The following is a 17,805-nucleotide window of genomic DNA, read 5'->3' as shown; positions in this document are numbered from 1 at the left end:
GCAGGGCAAATAATCAAAACTGGCAGGAAAAGCAAACAAAGACAGGAAGTCAAACTTCACAAGACACAAGAGGGAAGGAGAATATTTCAAAATAAAACAGGAAATAACATACATAATCCCTCAAACAATGACAAGTTCTCTTTCCTCTTCTGTTAAATCCTCCGCTTGAAGTCTAGGTGTTACTATGGACCAGGTTCTGACTCTGGACCAACATGTCAAGTGTTTGTGGTTCCTGTTTTTAAATGATTTAAATAATAATTCACTCTTTCATCTCGACTGCTGTAACTTTGGACAACTCGCCTTTTGTGTCATTTTCTATTTTCTCTTATTTTAATTTATTTCTGTTTTATTCTTCCTCAGTCTGTATTCATGTCTGTTGCCTTATTTCTTTTGTGAAGCACTTTGTGACGTTCTGCTATATAAATAAAGTCAGTTACTACACTCAACTCAGATTATCGCTAATCTAACCTCCCCTGACCACCATCAGGGTCACCTTCCTCTCAGCTGCTGTCACTTTCTCTATTTAACTTATTTCATTGACCTCCTCTTCTGCAGGGTCGAACGCCTCCAAGTCCGTGTATTTCCCAGCATCCTCTAAGAGCGGCCTGTCCAGGGTGAGTACTGCTGAACAGAAACGTCCAATCACAGCAGACTTTAATGATGACGGTGACGAACGTGTTTCTGTTGGTTTCCAGCTGCAGTCGGCAGAGTTCAGCTCGTCTGAGAAAACTCCTGCAGGTACGAAGTCACATGATCAATCAGATACACGTTGTTCGAAATCTATATTTGTACAGTTTAACCCTCTTTTATTGCCACATCAGCACGGCACTTTTATTGAATTTTAGATTTATCTGGTGTTCAATCAGCCGAAAACTAAAATGTTGAATTTAATACTTGCAATACTTCAGTGCAGTGGTTCCCAACCTGTTTGGCCAGTGGTGGAAGAAGTACTCAGATCTGTTACTTAAATAAAAGTACCAATATCACGATGTTTAAGTACTCCATTACAAGTGAAAGTCATTCATTTAAAATTTAACTTAAGTAAAAGTACAGAAGTATTATAATCAAAATGTACTTAAAGTATTAAAAGTGAAAGTACTTGTTCTACGAATTATATATATATGTGTGTGTGTGTGTGTATATATATATATATATATATATATATATATATATATATTATTAATATTGATGAAGTAGTACCTTATAGTTTAGTCCAGTGGTTCACAACCTAGGAGTCGGGCCCCTCCAAAGGGTCACCAGATGAACCTGAGGGGCCGTGAGATGATTACTGATATTATTACGCTAATACCTTTGTCCTTGTACTTGTTTTAAATGCAGGACTTTTACTTCACTTTACTTACTGTCACATAATATTTCTACACTGTTTTCTAGGTATTTTTACTTAAGTAGAAGATCTGAGTATTTCTTTCACCGCTGCCTGCTGTGAGGTTGTAAATAATATTCTCTTAATTCTCTCTCCCCCTCTCTCTCTCTCTCTCCTGCAGATCTTCAGGTACAGTCGGGTTTCATTCATGTGCAAACATTTTCTAATCATTAACGAGTGGCTGTGTCACTGACGGTGATGTGATCATGTGTGCGTCTGTGTCAGAACGGAGACTCCAGGATGGACCGAGGAAACTCTCTGCCCAGCATGTTGGAACGTGAAGTAACAGCAGTGTGTTTGTTTTTAATAATAACATTAACTAATAATTATATTTAAAGGGTTGGTACACCCAAATTTTAAAAGAACTTAAAAAACAAACGCCTGTTCGCTCTTCTGTCTGTGCAGATAGTTTTGGTTTTATTTGTCCAGGTTTAGAAATAACTTAATGTGTGGAAAAAGTGAGAATTAAAGAAGAATGGTTAATCCAAACAAACTGCTGACGGTTTTAACTGGGGACTGTTTCTCTCCCGGTGAAAACTGTTCACAGAACATCCACAGTGAAGTTTTTGAACTCGAAATTAAGTTCCGTTCACCTCCATTCTTTGCCTGGGTCCAGACCTTTGGATCCGCCCACTCCGCCAAGCTGACTGATTCTGGTCTGGCATCATGACACGAAACAGCGGTTTGTCTGCTGAAGAAGTAATTATCCAATGAGCGGGGGAGACTAACGGGCCGGACTAACGCCGCTGTGTGCCGGAACCAAGAAGGAGTAATAACAACAATTCTGTCTGAGATCAGGCAAGATAAGAAACCCCCTTGATTAACAAAATGTGTTTTACACAGACGGCATGTCTTCTCAGTATCGCCCCGACATCGTAGTTTGTTTTTACTTCGCTCTTAAAACCCCGGCAAAACCAGCATGTTGGCATGGCTACGCATCAGTGTCGGCTTAAAATGACGTTAGGTTCAGCGGATACGTTGGTCTCTAGTGATTCGTTTGGGAAAATCAATTTCCCCCACGGAAATCCCTTAGAGTGGACAAGGGGGGTCAAACTGAAGATGGAAACGAATTCTGTTTGATATCAGGCAACTCCATTCAATAAGGTTTTTTTGTAATTTAGGTGAACTGACCCTTTAATTCTAGAAAGAAGTCACTAATGTAATATCAGCTTCTTTTTTAGACTTGTCTGATTTCTTGATTGATTGATCGATCTCTGTAGATCTACCCCTATGAGATGCTGGTGGTGACCCACAGAGGGCGGAGCAAACTGCCCCCCGGTGTGGACAGAACCAGGCTGGAGGTAAACCTGTCGGCTTCAGTCACGGTTGGAGGAACTGATCAGGTGGGTGGTGTTCATGGCACTAACTCTCTCCGTCTGCATGTCTCTCGCCCCTGCAGAGACACCTCTCGCAGGAGGAGTTCTTCAGTGTTTTCGGGATGTCCATCGAGGAGTTCGACCACCTCTCCGTCTGGAAGAGGAACGACCTGAAGAAGAAAGTCTGTCTCTTCTGACGCCGCCGGGACCGCATCTCCCACGATCCTCTGCTCTTCCTGGATCACTGCAGGATCCTGAAACCGCACGGACTCTGAACAAAACGTCATTATCAGCACCGCCGCCGCCATCATCACAGCAGCTCACTGTCAGTCAGACGCTCAGTGAGACGCCTCAGGCTTCAGGTTTGATGTGATTCACAGTGAAGGTTTGAATGAGTGATTTTAGATATTTCTGCTGCTCACATGAACTCCACCTGTTTTAAAGCGGAGCTGCAGAACAACTGTTTAATAAGTTTCAGTTTCTAAGTGTCTGTGGAAAATGTATTAATAACAAAACTACTGAGCGAGCACAAAGAATCAACCCGCAAGTCAAGATGTGGAAGCGCAGAGCAGGTTTTGAGAGGTCGATGTTTGAACACGCAAGAGAAGAAGAGCTTCTTTAATGTTGTCTAAACGCTAACTGAGAGCAGAGCAAACTCCAGTGGGTTTGACCTGGAAGTGAAGCCCGGTCACACCAGCATTTTTAACAGTTCTCTTTAATTTCAGAGAAATCGCAGCAATCAGTGGATTTGCTTACATAGGTGAACTAAATCCACGTGGATCTTTTTGCGTAGAGTTAAAGTTTTGGTGAACTTTGACAAGCTAAATTGCTTTGAAGCAGTCTCGACAGTCCGGAGGCTACGGAGCTCAACACACTGAAACTTAGGAACACATTTAGCTTTTTTTTTTTAGCGGGGGGAGTCCAGAATAAAGGAAGCCATCATTTTAGCTGCGTCACCTTCCAGTTTTATAACTCTGCTCTGCTGGAGTATAAAGATGCACCAAGATCTGCAGTCAGATGTCACACAGGAGGTTGATTACCATTTCCTCTTGTTAGCAACTGCGCTAGCTAGCTGGCTTGCTACTAGCTAGCAAACTGATAGCAAGCTAGCTAGCTTTGCGAGCTAGTTTGGCTGGCTAACACCCGTTTGTTACTAGCTAGCTAATATGTTACCGACTAGGAGTGGCTGATACGAATAAAGCCCTTTATCATGATATATGTCATTTTATATCACAATATCAGTATAGCTATATATATCATGATATTGTACATTTTCAGTAAAATGAAATTATTAATGGATAAAATAATCAGACAGAAATGTCTTTTGTTTTTGGAAAATACAACAAATTAAATATCTGACATGTCAAAGAATTTTATCATGTTAATGCTTATAAAGTTATATAAAAATCAATTATTGCCATAATTCAGTCCTGCTCATTGGTTTACTATACTGGTTTAATATCACCAGAGATATTAAAGGAAAGCGATACCTTGCTATAAACGGTACATGGCTAAATCTCTGACAATAGACTCATTTATATCGTCGTATTGCCCAACTCTAATGTCACCAAGCTTCTACGCCTCAAAGACACATGAATTCACCTTCTGGTGTGACCCGGCTCGGCGTCAGGGGACTCCCCGGTTCGCTCAGTCAGCTTTCAAAAACTTTAAACTGCGAAACGAGAGCAGCCAGATACGGACGAGTCCCGTTGAAGCCTGCAGGTAAAGAGTCCTCTGGGTCTGTCACTCCGGTCAGCAGGAGGTGAAAGTTAATCTTCATATGTGAAGCTCAGTTGTTTGGTTGTAGTGGTGGAATTCTGGGTAATGAAGTTAATTCTACTGTTGATCTCACCGGAGGATATGTGTTAAATCCCACTAATTTTAGCATTAAAAGTTTTCCATAAACCAGATTAAACATTAAAGACTGCACCTTCTGCAGGCAGGAGTTAGACTGACATGTTGAGTTCAGAGACTGAAACAGTTTTTATGATGAAGCCCTCTGAAGCCACAGACGGAGGTATTTCTGCTGTCAGATTTATTTCCAGCAGATTAATTCAAGATGAACGACTGAAGTAAATATTTTATTATCGAGCTTCCAGCTGCGGTCGGGCTTTAAAACAACATTCCTGCTGACTCTGAGTCAGGTTTCAATACAGATTTGAGGCCGACTGTAGGAATAGGCCTGTTCCTATTGGCTTAGCCAGCTATGATGTCATAATGACAGCATTTCTTTCCCAGCACCTAAAAGGAAAACAAGGAGACAGTTTGATCACAGTCTGAAGTTTACCATTTAACATTTTAAATGTTTAAAAGTTTTACAAACAAGCTGCTGAGGACTTCAACTTCTGCTAAATTCATTTATTTTTATTGATTTATTCCTCAGTTCCTCTTTGGAAGGAAGACCTTTAACGTGACAGTACGTGACAGCTGAACATGAGTTTGACGTGGACTTCGAAGTTCGTAAAAGTTTAATTTACTACACATTTGGAAATATCCAAGCCCAGCTAGTCGAATCATCTGACGGTGACGCTGTCGGCTGAAACAGCTGATAGCCCCAATTCAGTAACGCTAGCCACGCTAGCAGCTCTGTGAGGCTGAGCTCAGCGGGTGCTTAGAGCTAAATGCTAACATCAGCATGCTAACATGCTCACAGTGACGATGCTTACATGCTGATGTTTAGCAGGTTTAATGTTTACCATGTTCACCGTCTTAATTTAGCATGCTAGCATGCATATTATGTTTGGTGGGATGTTCTGGTGTCCACAGACTTTAAGACGCTCGTATAATTTTGGCTTTATTGTGTCTATGAGACATTAGAGGTGGTCCAGGGGACTAGTTAAAATACTCAAATCAATATTAAATCAAACTTCATATCCCCTTCAGTTGCCTGGACGTCAGACATCACTGTCAAAACTCAGCGCTCACTGGCTGCGATGAAACTGTCTCCTCCTTGGTTTTTCTTCGTAATACAGCAGAAGCCACTGCCCTGTTTTATCCAAGTACGCCGCGCACACAAACAGATATACAGCAAGTGTGGAAGAACAATGAAACCTTAAAACCAGAGCTCAGAGCAGAAAGTTTGGTTGTCACATTGCAGCAACATGACCGAACTCTCTGTACAGCTCTGGTTTGTCCAATAAGCAGGTTGTAGACGTTTAGCGTCGGCTAGTGTTGCTTAGTGACCAAATGATGTGCAGCTATTTTTTTTAACCGACGCAGAGAAGTGGCATGTTTGTTATTAAAATCTAAATGAAAATGTAAAATCATTTTAAAAAAAGTGAATTATATCAATACATGAATGTTGAGAAAAGAGAATGAGACACTGTCACCATCAAAGAAGACGACGGGGGGGACGAAGAAGAGACGAAGAGGACAAGTTTTACTGGACTTTTCTGAGGTTTCCAAGCCAAAGGAGGACAGAGGGATGATGGGAAATAACTGGAGATCTTCACACTGACATTTTTCACCTCCGCACCTCGAAGTGAACTGAACTGATGAACATCTTCATCCTCAACACGCAGACACTTCAGTACATCTGCAACAACTTTAGCACAAATACTTATACCTATATATCTAGAAACTATTAATATCCATCAGCATCATATCTGATCTCCACCAACACGGATAAGTCTGCACTTTTTTAGCACCTTTAACTAATTAAAAGCAACACAGGCGCTGATTTACTACTGAACCTTGATCTGAATGGACAAATTAAAGGTGCAATATGTAAGATTATATATTTTAATAATAATCAACTCGTGGTATTCTTGGTATAATGACTGTAAACAAATAAAACAATTGTCGGCCTCTATCGCACACTTCAGACCACATTTCCCATCAGCTGCTTTGCTTCCTGTCCCGCCTCCCTGAAGAGGATGTAAACACAGATAAGTCTTTCAGTTTGGTAGATCAGGCTCATGTGAGCCAAGATGATCCTGCAAGCGTGAACTGTGTGGGTTTTTTTGGACGAGGCTCAGATTGCAGACATGTTTTCAAACCTGCAGAAACGTTTTGGCGTGTAACTCTCCCAATATCTGCCTTCGCTGGTGGCATTTCAGCTCAGGTTTCTATGACAGGTAAACTGCTATTCAGCCATTTGAATAATAACTTTAAATATTAACTAGTTTGATTAATTAAACCCTTAACAAGCAGGTGGGTTTGTTATCTGATGAAACACATCAGATAACAAACCCTCTCCTCACCGCAGCTTCGACAAACTGTGTAATTTAAAAGCACAATTCTATCTTTTTAAACCATTTTAGGATCCCAGTATCACTGTGACAAGTTTAGTAAGAAGAGTGAATTCAAAACAGAACGATACATTTAAAAAATAATAGTAAGTAGGCGAGAAAAAACCTTATCGTCTCTGTAAATTTTGGTTCAGTATCACTCCGACTAGTTCTGACTGTTGATAGTAAACTCCAAAGAATTATCTTTCAGAAGACACCAGCGTGATGATTTTATTTTGATATGCACAAAAAAGCTCAAGCGTTCGTAAGCAGATAAGTAAAGTATTGTTAACAGCTAGAGTCCCTTTTGCAGGTATATCAGTCACATTTGAGTTTGTCTAATCCGTGAAACGAGAAAACTATAAAATCGTAGAAAAAGTTTCAGTCGTAGTCGTCTGGACGCTGTTTTCAGAATCAAGACGTTTCGGCTCCCATCTGGAAGTCATTCTCAATTGTGAAAATGGTCTGAGAACTCAGAAATTTAAGCTACTCTGTGTTGCTTAAGCCCCGCCCTCAGGAAGGAGTCTACCTGAGTGTCTGCTGTTTACCTGCCTAGTTTCACCTGAAACTGCCCTTCTTTTGTTTCCATGATGGCCCGGTAAATCTACCACAGTGTATTAACACCGTGGTCAAGCCAATCACATGCTAATCAGGTACTTAACAGTGATGAGGGAGGTGCAGCCAGAAAACAATAGGCCTGATTACTGATTACTGGGCCATCATGGAAACTATTAGGTCAGTTTCGGGTGAAACTAACTATTAACAGATACTCAGGTAGACTCCTCCCTGAGGGCGGGGCTTAAGCAACACAGAGTAGCTTAACTTTCTGAGTTCTCAGACCATTTTCACAATTGAGAATGACTTCCGGACGGGAGCCGAAACGTCTTGATTCTGAAAACAGCGTCCAGACGACTACGACTGAAACCTTTTCTACGATGGACCACTCCTGGACGAAACAGGGACAACACCGTCTTATTTTGAAAACTATAAAACGTAAACAATATGTGTTGACGGCAGTATAAATATAATAATAGCACAAAAACAATATAATACTTCAAACTGAATCTTTGACAAGAGAAAAGTCACATTAACGTCCCCACCTCTGATAAAAGCTAGCTGCCTACAGTCGAGCGTCTGTCTTTGTGGCTCTGCTGCCTTGTGTTTGTTACAATGAGTGAATCTAGACACGACGTTACGTTCATTTAGCCGACTGTCTCGCCCGTGGTCCCGCACTCCAAACTGTCAAACACATCCAGAACATTTCAGAGGCCGGCAGTCTGTTTACAGTCATTACGCTGATGTTTTTGTAATAATGTGATTCACTGAAGCTGAAATGAGACTCGCAGCAGCTTTTAAATCAGATGTCAGCAGCTCAGACCTGTGCGAGGGTTAAACACAGCTCTGCAGAGTCAGTCAGGACGAATTCGCTCTCACTGCAAACGCCAAAATCACTGCCGCCACATCCTGCATCACACACCACCGCGTCTGCCTCGCCACCGCACGCTTCCTGTATCTGTGAAAAAAAAAAAGACTGGAAAATAAAACAAATAAAAAACACTGGATGAAGATTTGTCAGGTGGAGTGAGCAAGCATTGGTCACTTTACGTTGAGATCATTTCCTTTTTGTTCTCTCTTTTTGTATTTTTGAGGAATGACTTTGACACTGTTTGATGATACTGAGAGGATTCACGCTTTGTTCTGATTGGTTGTGTGTAGTACGAAACAGGAAGCGGGTTGCTGTGACTAACACCATGATGACACAAAGATTGTTCCGTGTTTTTCTTTATTTCTTTTTGTACATTTTAAAGTGTTTTTTTTTTCTTTTTTTGTGGAATTATTTTAACACGCAGGGCGACTTCGTGGCGGCGTGTCGCTGTCAACGTGTCTGATATTTGAACTGCTGCGCGCATGATGTCATGATAATGATGTCATATTTTTATTTAACCTTTAATTAGATTTATATATTATAATAACACTGGCAGTTACAGGTTCCTGACACGACACGGCGCAGCAGGTTTTACTCTGGATTTGAACAGATGTTTCTTTGGACTGAGAGGTCAGACTGAGGTCAGAGGTCAGACTGAGGTCAGAGGTCAGACTGAGGTCAGAGGTCAGACTGAGGTCAGAGGTCAGACTTGTTGACGGTGACTCACCTGTCCGAAGCCGCCCTGCTGCTGTACATACTGAACACACTGACTGACAGTATAATTATTGTTGTTTTCATATCTGGATGCAGGTGATGTAACAGATGAATGGTGATGTGACTGATTAACCATGAGTTACAATAAAGAGCATTTCTATTTGCTTTGAGGAGGCTGCGTTAACATTTCTGTACATTGTATTCATGTGATAAACTACAAAAAGCTTTCATTGTAAACATTTTATTCACAGAATTAATGTTATATTCACAAACCGGACTAAGAGTCTGCAGCCATGCTGGCAGCTCTGTGAGCTAAATGCTAACGTCTGCATGCTAACATGCTCACTGTGACAATAACGTTAATGTCATCAGCTCTGCAGGTATTTGGTCATGAACCAAAGTGTCGGACACGTTAACGTGTCGACCTGATGGTGGCGCTAGATGGAAAGTCAGAGGATCAGCAGAGTTATTACAGTTCATCCTGAGGGGAGCGTGAACGACGAAGCATGTTTCATCGCAGTCCAGCAGCTGCTGGTGTTTCAGTCTGAACAACGTGGCGGACGGACCGACATCTTGCTGCTAACGTGGCTAAAAAGACTGGCAGACTTTTCTAATAATACTCAAATGACAGGCGTTAAATGTATCATTGTATCGAGGTGGTTAAATCTGGGTAAGTAATTCAGTTTAAGGTGACAGTAAGTTATTCTGATTAAGTCCAACTAAAATTAAAATTATATTTTCATATTACTATAAGTATTTATCTCCCTGGTGTTTGTTTTGACTTTGATGTTTCTGCAGCGATAGCGCCCCCTGCGTTGGTGTAGGGGACGTACTGTATCTGTGTGGGAGGGGCACTAAAAACAGTTTATAATTTCACTTCAGTCTCAACACGCTAGCCGGCAGCTAACCAGCAGGGGGCGCCGTTCGTACCTTTACACTCCGTATGTTACTCTGCAGGACACAACTAGCTGGCTTGTGTCCCCCCTCCCTTTTAATGTAGCATGAACACAGTGACTGTTGAAATAACATGAACTAAAAGAAACATCGAGTGGGAATCAGTGCTAACGTTAGCAAGCTAGGCTAACTAGCTTCCACTTTCTGAGTGGAATGCAAACTGAACGCGATGATGGGTCCTCCCAGATATGTTGACTGTTGTAAAGGGACAAGCAGATTAAAGCCTGCTGATATTCTATATTTTTCTTATTGTCAACAAATCCCAACAGCACGTCGGTCCGTCTCTTAATACCGTCTCACTTCCTGTCTGCGGCTCTCAGCTGCGAGCCCATTGGTTGCTGCTGAAGACGTAAATCTTTAAAAAAACACCTCACAGATATATAGTTTGATGTTTAAAAAGGCTCAGTAGTTTAAACAGCTGCTCGCTGTAGTTTTTATCAGACCAACAGGAGGAAACAGAGCATCTGTTGGGGACTATTTCCAGCGGCGGATGAATCCACATGTGGTGCTGTAGTGAGTGTTTGGGGCAGCAGGACGGTGTGTGTGGGGCGGAGGCAGAATAAACTACAGTGTGTGTGTTCATGGTGATGAAGGAACATGTCACCCAGCGCAACAGAGCGGCTCGCTGATGAGTTTTAACAGTTTCTGGACAACAATGGCGGCTGTGATTCGCACACACAACACCTGTTAGCAGAAACGTTACCTGCTGTTTGAGTCTGAGATTTGTTGACAAGAAGAGAAATATCACCAGACTTACAATTTAAGATACATTAAAGTGGTTTGTATGAAGTTTGTCTCAGTCGGGCTGCTGTTTTTGACTCTGTCTCTCTCTTCAGACGTAATGAGTGTGTTGGTCCGCCCTCTGTCTCCGCCCTCGTGTGCTGATGTCACACGGAGGCGGGACCTCGACCATCAGAGCTGAAACTTCTTCACACAGAGCAGAGAGAGGAAGTTCGCCGAGGAGGAGGAAAGCGTCTCTCTCTCTCTGTTTCTGTCAGTTGTTTGATGTTCTGGACTCTGCAGCAGAGAGATGAGACTGAAGATCAGCAGCTAACGAGACAACAGGCAGACATGGACAAACAGAAAGGTACTGTGTTCATTAAATGATATAGATAATGATATAAATGATACAGAAATATATTACAGATACGACACCACAGGTAATACCTTTCGGACATTTCACCTGACAAAGTCACGTGATTGATTGTCACATATTTCACATGTGGAAAAAAAAAGAAATTCACATTCAATAACAAAAAAAACCTCCTTCTGTGACAATAATTAAATAAATTCACATACAGACGGTTTAACATTTATTTAATTATTACATGAGAAAACACAACTTGTGTGTGATTTTGTTTGTGTAAAAGTTTGTCCTGTTTTATGTTGTTATTATTTATAGTTTATAGAGTGTGTTGTTATTACCTCACTACAAAAAATAAGGGTAACACTTTAAGTCCCCCCCGTTTAGCATTTATAAGCAGTATATATTTAATAAATGGTTTATAACACACTATAATGTCGTTGCGAGCAGATATAAGGACATTTTTTGTTTATTTGTGTTTATTAATGTAAAGTATTTGTCAGCAATTATAACGTCTCCTGTAAAGACATTAATATTTATTAATATTACATTAATAAACACTTACAACTACATCATAGCGTGTTAGGAACTATTTATTATGTTTTTATACTGCTTATAAATGCTAAATTGGGGGACTCGATACTCTCATAGCTTCTTAATAATATAATAACTTGCAGCGATGACAAATTATCTAAATCAAACCAAACCTGTCGATGCCATAAAGGTCTTTAGGGTTCATCCTCTGGGGAGCAGGACCGGGGTTTTAATGGAAGTCTGTTTGTTGAGAGGTCTGTCAGTGTTAGTTATAGTTAGTGATCCATCTGTCTGCTGTGTGTGGGGTCTTTATCACTCTGATGGTATGTTAACAGCAGCACAACAATCGGAAATACCTCCGTCCTCCTTCCTCCCACCCCTCATCATCATCACTTCCTCCTCCCGCTGCCCTCAGGAGACTGAGCTAATAGACTGTTTAGATTCAGACTGGCTGTGTATGAAGTCATGGTCAGTTTTAGTTTTATGACCTCGTGTGTTAACTGCTGCACAAAGATAAATCAGATTTAGGTAGTTCTGTCTCTCCACTCATTAGCTTTAGCCTGTTTCCATCAGGCTAAAGCTAACAGGTCCCAGGTCATGATATCATGCTAACAGACTGAAGCTAAAGCTAACAGGTCCCAGGTCATGATATCAGGCTAACAGACTGACGCTAAAGCTAACAGACTGACACTAAAGCTAACAGTTCCCAGGTCATGATATCATGCTAACAGACTGAAGCTAAAGCTAACAGGTCCCAGGTCATGATATCAGGCTAACAGACTGACGCTAAAGCTAACAGACTGACGCTAAAGCTAACAGGTCCCAGGTCATGATATCATGCTAACAGACTGATGCTAAAGCAAACAGACTGACACTAAAGCTAACAGGTCCCAGGTCATGATATCATGCTACCAGACTGAAGCTAAAGCTGGCAGGTCCCAGGTCATGATATCAGGCTAACAGACTGACGCTAAAGCTAACAGGTCCCAGGTCATGATATCATGCTAACAGACTGAAGCTAAAGCTAACAGACTGACGCTAAAGCTAACAGACTGACACTAAAGCTAACAGGTCCCAGGTCATGATATCAGGCTAACAGACTGACGCTAAAGCTAACAGACTGGACGCTAAAGCTAACAGGTCCCAGGTCATGATATCATGCTAACAGACTGAAGCTAAAGCTAACAGGTCCCAGGTCATGATATCAGGCTAACAGACTGAAGCTAAAGCAAACAGGTCCCAGGTCATGATATCAGGCTAACAGACTGACGCTAAAGCTAACAGGTCCCAGGTCATGATATCATGCTAACAGACTGAAGCTAAAGCTAACAGGTCCCAGGTCATGATATCATGCTAACAGACTGAAGCTAAAGCTAACAGGTCCCAGGTCATGATATCATGCTAACAGACTGACGCTAAAGCTAACAGACTGACGCTAAAGCTAACAGGTCCCAGGTCATGATATCATGCTAACAGACTGAAGCTAAAGCTAACAGGTCCCAGGTCATGATATCAGGCTAACAGACTGAAGCTAAAGCTAACAGACTGAAGCTAAAGCTAACAGGTCCCAGGTCATGATATCATGCTAACAGACTGAAGCTAAAGCTAACAGACTGACGCTAAAGCTAACAGACTGACACTAAAGCTAACAGGTCCCAGGTCATGATATCAGGCTAACAGACTGACGCTAAAGCTAACAGACTGACGCTAAAGCTAACAGGTCCCAGGTCATGATATCATGCTAACAGACTGAAGCTAAAGCTAACAGGTCCCAGGTCATGATATCATGCTAACAGACTGACGCTAAAGCTAACAGACTGATGCTAAAGCTAACAGGTCCCAAGTCATGATATCATGCTAACAGACTGACGCTAAAGCTAACAGGTCCCAGGTCATGATATCATGCTAACAGACTGACGCTAAAGCTAACAGGTCCCAGGTCATGATATCAGGCTAACAGACTGACGCTAAAGCTAACAGACTGATGCTAAAGCTAACAGGTCCCAAGTCATGATATCATGCTAACAGACTGACGCTAAAGCTAACAGGTCCCAGGTCATGATATCATGCTAACAGACTGATGCTAAAGCAAACAGACTGACACTAAAGCTAACAGGTCCCAGGTCATGATATCATGCTACCAGACTGAAGCTAAAGCTGGCAGGTCCCAGGTCATGATATCAGGCTAACAGACTGACGCTAAAGCTAACAGGTCCCAGGTCATGATATCATGCTAACAGACTGAAGCTAAAGCTAACAGACTGACGCTAAAGCTAACAGACTGACACTAAAGCTAACAGGTCCCAGGTCATGATATCAGGCTAACAGACTGACGCTAAAGCTAACAGACTGACGCTAAAGCTAACAGGTCCCAGGTCATGATATCATGCTAACAGACTGAAGCTAAAGCTAACAGGTCCCAGGTCATGATATCAGGCTAACAGACTGAAGCTAAAGCAAACAGGTCCCAGGTCATGATATCAGGCTAACAGACTGACGCTAAAGCTAACAGGTCCCAGGTCATGATATCATGCTAACAGACTGAAGCTAAAGCTAACAGGTCCCAGGTCATGATATCATGCTAACAGACTGAAGATAAAGCTAACAGGTCCCAGGTCATGATATCATGCTAACAGACTGACGCTAAAGCTAACAGACTGACGCTAAAGCTAACAGGTCCCAGGTCATGATATCATGCTAACAGACTGAAGCTAAAGCTAACAGGTCCCAGGTCATGATATCAGGCTAACAGACTGAAGCTAAAGCTAACAGACTGAAGCTAAAGCTAACAGGTCCCAGGTCATGATATCATGCTAACAGACTGAAGCTAAAGCTAACAGACTGACGCTAAAGCTAACAGACTGACACTAAAGCTAACAGGTCCCAGGTCATGATATCAGGCTAACAGACTGACGCTAAAGCTAACAGACTGACGCTAAAGCTAACAGACTGACGCTAAAGCTAACAGGTCCCAGGTCATGATATCATGCTAACAGACTGAAGCTAAAGCTAACAGGTCCCAGGTCATGATATCATGCTAACAGACTGACGCTAAAGCTAACAGACTGATGCTAAAGCTAACAGGTCCCAAGTCATGATATCATGCTAACAGACTGACGCTAAAGCTAACAGGTCCCAGGTCATGATATCATGCTAACAGACTGACGCTAAAGCTAACAGGTCCCAGGTCATGATATCAGGCTAACAGACTGACGCTAAAGCTAACAGACTGATGCTAAAGCTAACAGGTCCCAAGTCATGATATCATGCTAACAGACTGACGCTAAAGCTAACAGGTCCCAGGTCATGATATCATGCTAACAGACTGACGCTAAAACTAACAGACTGACGCTAAAGCTAACAGGTCCCAGGTCATGATATCATGCTAACAGACTGACACTAAAGCTAACAGGTCCCAGGTCATGATATCATGCTAACAGACTGACACTAAAGCTAACAGGTCCCAGGTCATGATATCATGCTAACAGACTGACACTAAAGCTAACAGGTCCCAGGTCATGATATCATGCTAACAGGATGTTCCAGTCCTGAACCCAGCTTTTTTCGTTTTATCGTAACATACAACAACACCATAAAATAATGTAATAAGCTAATGCTAATTCTTGGCCTTGGAAGCCACGCTCGGTCACTGTTGTAATAAGTTAGTTAGCCTGACATGCTAACGTTAGCAGCTTACGTTAGAGCAGACAAACACACTGTTTAATTTGTTTTTTTACACTTTTGCTCGTGTGTTTTTGGTTTTAGAAACTGTTTGAGTCGGCTCCAGTTACACCATGTAGTGTAAACCAGCAGCTCAGTAATTAAGATTAAGATTTACTTTTGTTGTCGATGTACACAAACCTTTCACATATCCCTCGTAGTTGCACACACACACACACAGTCAGGGACACATGTGCGTTTCATCAGCGAGGTCAGAGCCCAGCGTCGCGGAGCAGTTTTCTGTATGTATGTAAATGTTTCTGCTGCCCTGTGTTTAGCAACCAGAGGATGAAAGAGAAAGCTGCTCCACACCCTGCAATGCACACACACACACACACACACACACACATTTTAAACTTTTTCTAAACTTTTTAACCTCAGCCAGTTACAGGATCAGCTTCGTTGGCCAGAAAGACACAAATCTAAGCGAACTCTCCGCCAAAGAAACGGTCCCTGTGAAAACTGATGACAGCGTTTCACATATAGAATCATTTTATCAACACTGTGAGCGGCACAAACTAAACGTCACTCGCCTTCATTGTATCGAGGTGGAGAAAGAAATGTAGAGACAAATATCTCCAAAACCAAAACTACCGGACTGGACAGACACTACTCGTTAGTTTGTTAGTTAGTTCATTAGAAAATTGTCCTTGACTTCACGAAAACGAGAACTAACTGAAGGCAGACATTACGAACAGGACACCAATAATCAACATAACTTTTACAGCCATAAATACAGATTTATGTCCAAACGTATGTAGTGAAGCAGATATTCAGGGGCTGTGTGCTGCGTTCATATAGGTGTTGTTTTTGGCTGCTGCTGATGTTGTTTTTACCAGTATGAGATTATTCAAATTCAAATGGACAGCGGGCATCGTTCACTGTGTGTGTGTGTGTGTGTGTGTGTGCTCTGCAGCATCAAAGCCAGAGACAGGAAGTAATGTTGATGGTCAGATAAGCAGCGTTCAGTAACGCAAACTCTTTATTTCTCCGTCCAGCGGACAGTCTTTCTGTTGTTGTTATTGTTGCTGATGATGTGTTGTGGGTGTGTGAGGTATGTGCAGCTCAGTGTTTAAAACAGCAGCGGGCTGATAAGCAGAGCTGGAGGATCCTTAAAGTCAGCAGAGAGGAGTTAATCAGAAACATTTAACCTTCACCTCCCACTCGGCTCAGAGTGCGACTGGACTCTGTCTGTCTGAATGAAGCTCAAAGACAATCACCGTCTGTTTGATGCTGTTCGTCTCTGCATTTCTTACATTTCCCCTCCTCCTGATGATAATCCAGACTGTTTCGAGATCAGTTCAGTCAAACCTCTCGGGCTCGTTCACTGCAGTTTGGTTTTAAACAGCAACAGAAAACAACAAAACTTCTGTTCAGACTTTTCGACCAATATAGTTGCTCACATTCTCTCTGGTTCCAACTGGGTCCGACTCCTGTCAGAACATATTATAAGTTTGGAATACTTTTAGAAACGAACGTCTTTTAGGATGTTCTAGAGGTCAGTGGCGAGGTTCTAGAGGACATTTAGGTGGTTCTAGTCATGCAGTAGGAGATTCTGGTGGTCATTAAGTAGGTTCTTTTAGGTGGTTCTAGTCATTCTCTAGGAGGTTGTAGGGGTCCTTTAGGCGGTTCTACAAGTCTTTTAGGAGGTTCTAATGGTCAGTGGCGAGGTTCTAGAGGACATTTAGGTGGTTCTAGTCATTCTCTAGGAGGTTGTAGGGGTCCTTTAGGCGGTTCTACAAGTCTTTAAGGAGGTTCTAATGGTCAGTGGCGAGGTTCTAGAGGACATTTAGGTGGATCTAGTCATTCTCTAGGAGGTTGTAGGGGTCCTTTAGGCGGTTCTACAAGTCTTTTAGGAGGTTCTAATGGTCAGTGGCGAGGTTCTAGAGGACATTTAGGTGGTTCTAGTCATTCTCTAGGAGGTTGTAGGGGTCCTTTAGGCGGTTCTACAAGTCTTTTAGGAGGTTCTAATGGTCAGTGGCGAGGTTCTAGAGGACATTTAGGTGGTCCTAGTCATTCTCTAGGAGGTTGTAGGGGTCCTTTAGGCGGTTCTACAAGTCTTTTAGGAGGTTCTAATGGTCAGTGGTGAGGTTCTAGAGGACATTTAGGTGGTTCTAGTCATTCTCTAGGAGGTTGTAGGGGTCCTTTAGGCGGTTCTACAAGTCTTTTAGGAGGTTCTAATGGTCAGTGGCGAGGTTCTAGAGGACATTTAGGTGGTTCTAGTCATTCTCTAGGAGGTTGTAGGGGTCCTTTAGGCGGTTCTACAAGTCTTTTAGGAGGTTCAAATGGTCAGTGGCGAGATTCTAGGGGTCTTTTAAGTGGTTCTAGAAGTTCTTAAGGAGGTTACAGAGGTCATTTCGGAGCTTCTATGGGTCTTTAGGGGCCTCTAGTCTTGCTGAAGGAGGTTGTAGTGGTTCTGTAGGTGGTTCTTGTGGTCCTTTAGG

At 42.2% G+C, this 17,805-nt stretch overlaps 2 protein-coding genes across 7 annotated transcripts in view; both read left to right on the top strand.

Annotated features, from left to right (window-relative positions):
* Window positions 1-6,511, top strand: part of LOC122876779 (dematin-like) — a 39,927-nt gene extending 33,416 nt beyond the window's left edge. For 5 of the 6 annotated variants that reach the window (XM_044197507.1, XM_044197502.1, XM_044197503.1 and 2 more), the window contains 6 exons: window positions 556-614; window positions 696-738; window positions 1,506-1,513; window positions 1,610-1,675; window positions 2,605-2,685; window positions 2,784-6,511. In XM_044197507.1, the coding sequence (XP_044053442.1) occupies window positions 556-614; window positions 696-738; window positions 1,506-1,513; window positions 1,610-1,675; window positions 2,605-2,685; window positions 2,784-2,897 (371 nt within the window). In that variant the 3' untranslated portion in view covers window positions 2,898-6,511. The remainder of the gene's footprint in view (window positions 1-555; window positions 615-695; window positions 739-1,505; window positions 1,514-1,609; window positions 1,676-2,604; window positions 2,686-2,783) is intronic. The other variant, XM_044197506.1, reaches the window with a different exon arrangement.
* Window positions 6,512-7,775: 1,264 nt separating this feature from the next.
* Window positions 7,776-17,805, top strand: part of si:dkey-220o5.5 (actin filament-associated protein 1-like 2) — a 25,864-nt gene continuing 15,834 nt past the window's right edge. The window contains exons 1-2 of the mRNA XM_044197494.1: window positions 7,776-9,739; window positions 10,860-11,110. Of these exons, the coding sequence (XP_044053429.1) occupies window positions 11,029-11,110 (82 nt within the window). The 5' untranslated portion in view covers window positions 7,776-9,739; window positions 10,860-11,028. The remainder of the gene's footprint in view (window positions 9,740-10,859; window positions 11,111-17,805) is intronic.

This window comes from Siniperca chuatsi, linkage group LG5 (genome assembly GCF_020085105.1).
Source record: "Siniperca chuatsi isolate FFG_IHB_CAS linkage group LG5, ASM2008510v1, whole genome shotgun sequence".
NCBI lineage: Eukaryota > Metazoa > Chordata > Actinopteri > Centrarchiformes > Sinipercidae > Siniperca > Siniperca chuatsi.
This window is presented reverse-complemented; position numbering and strand designations above follow the sequence as displayed.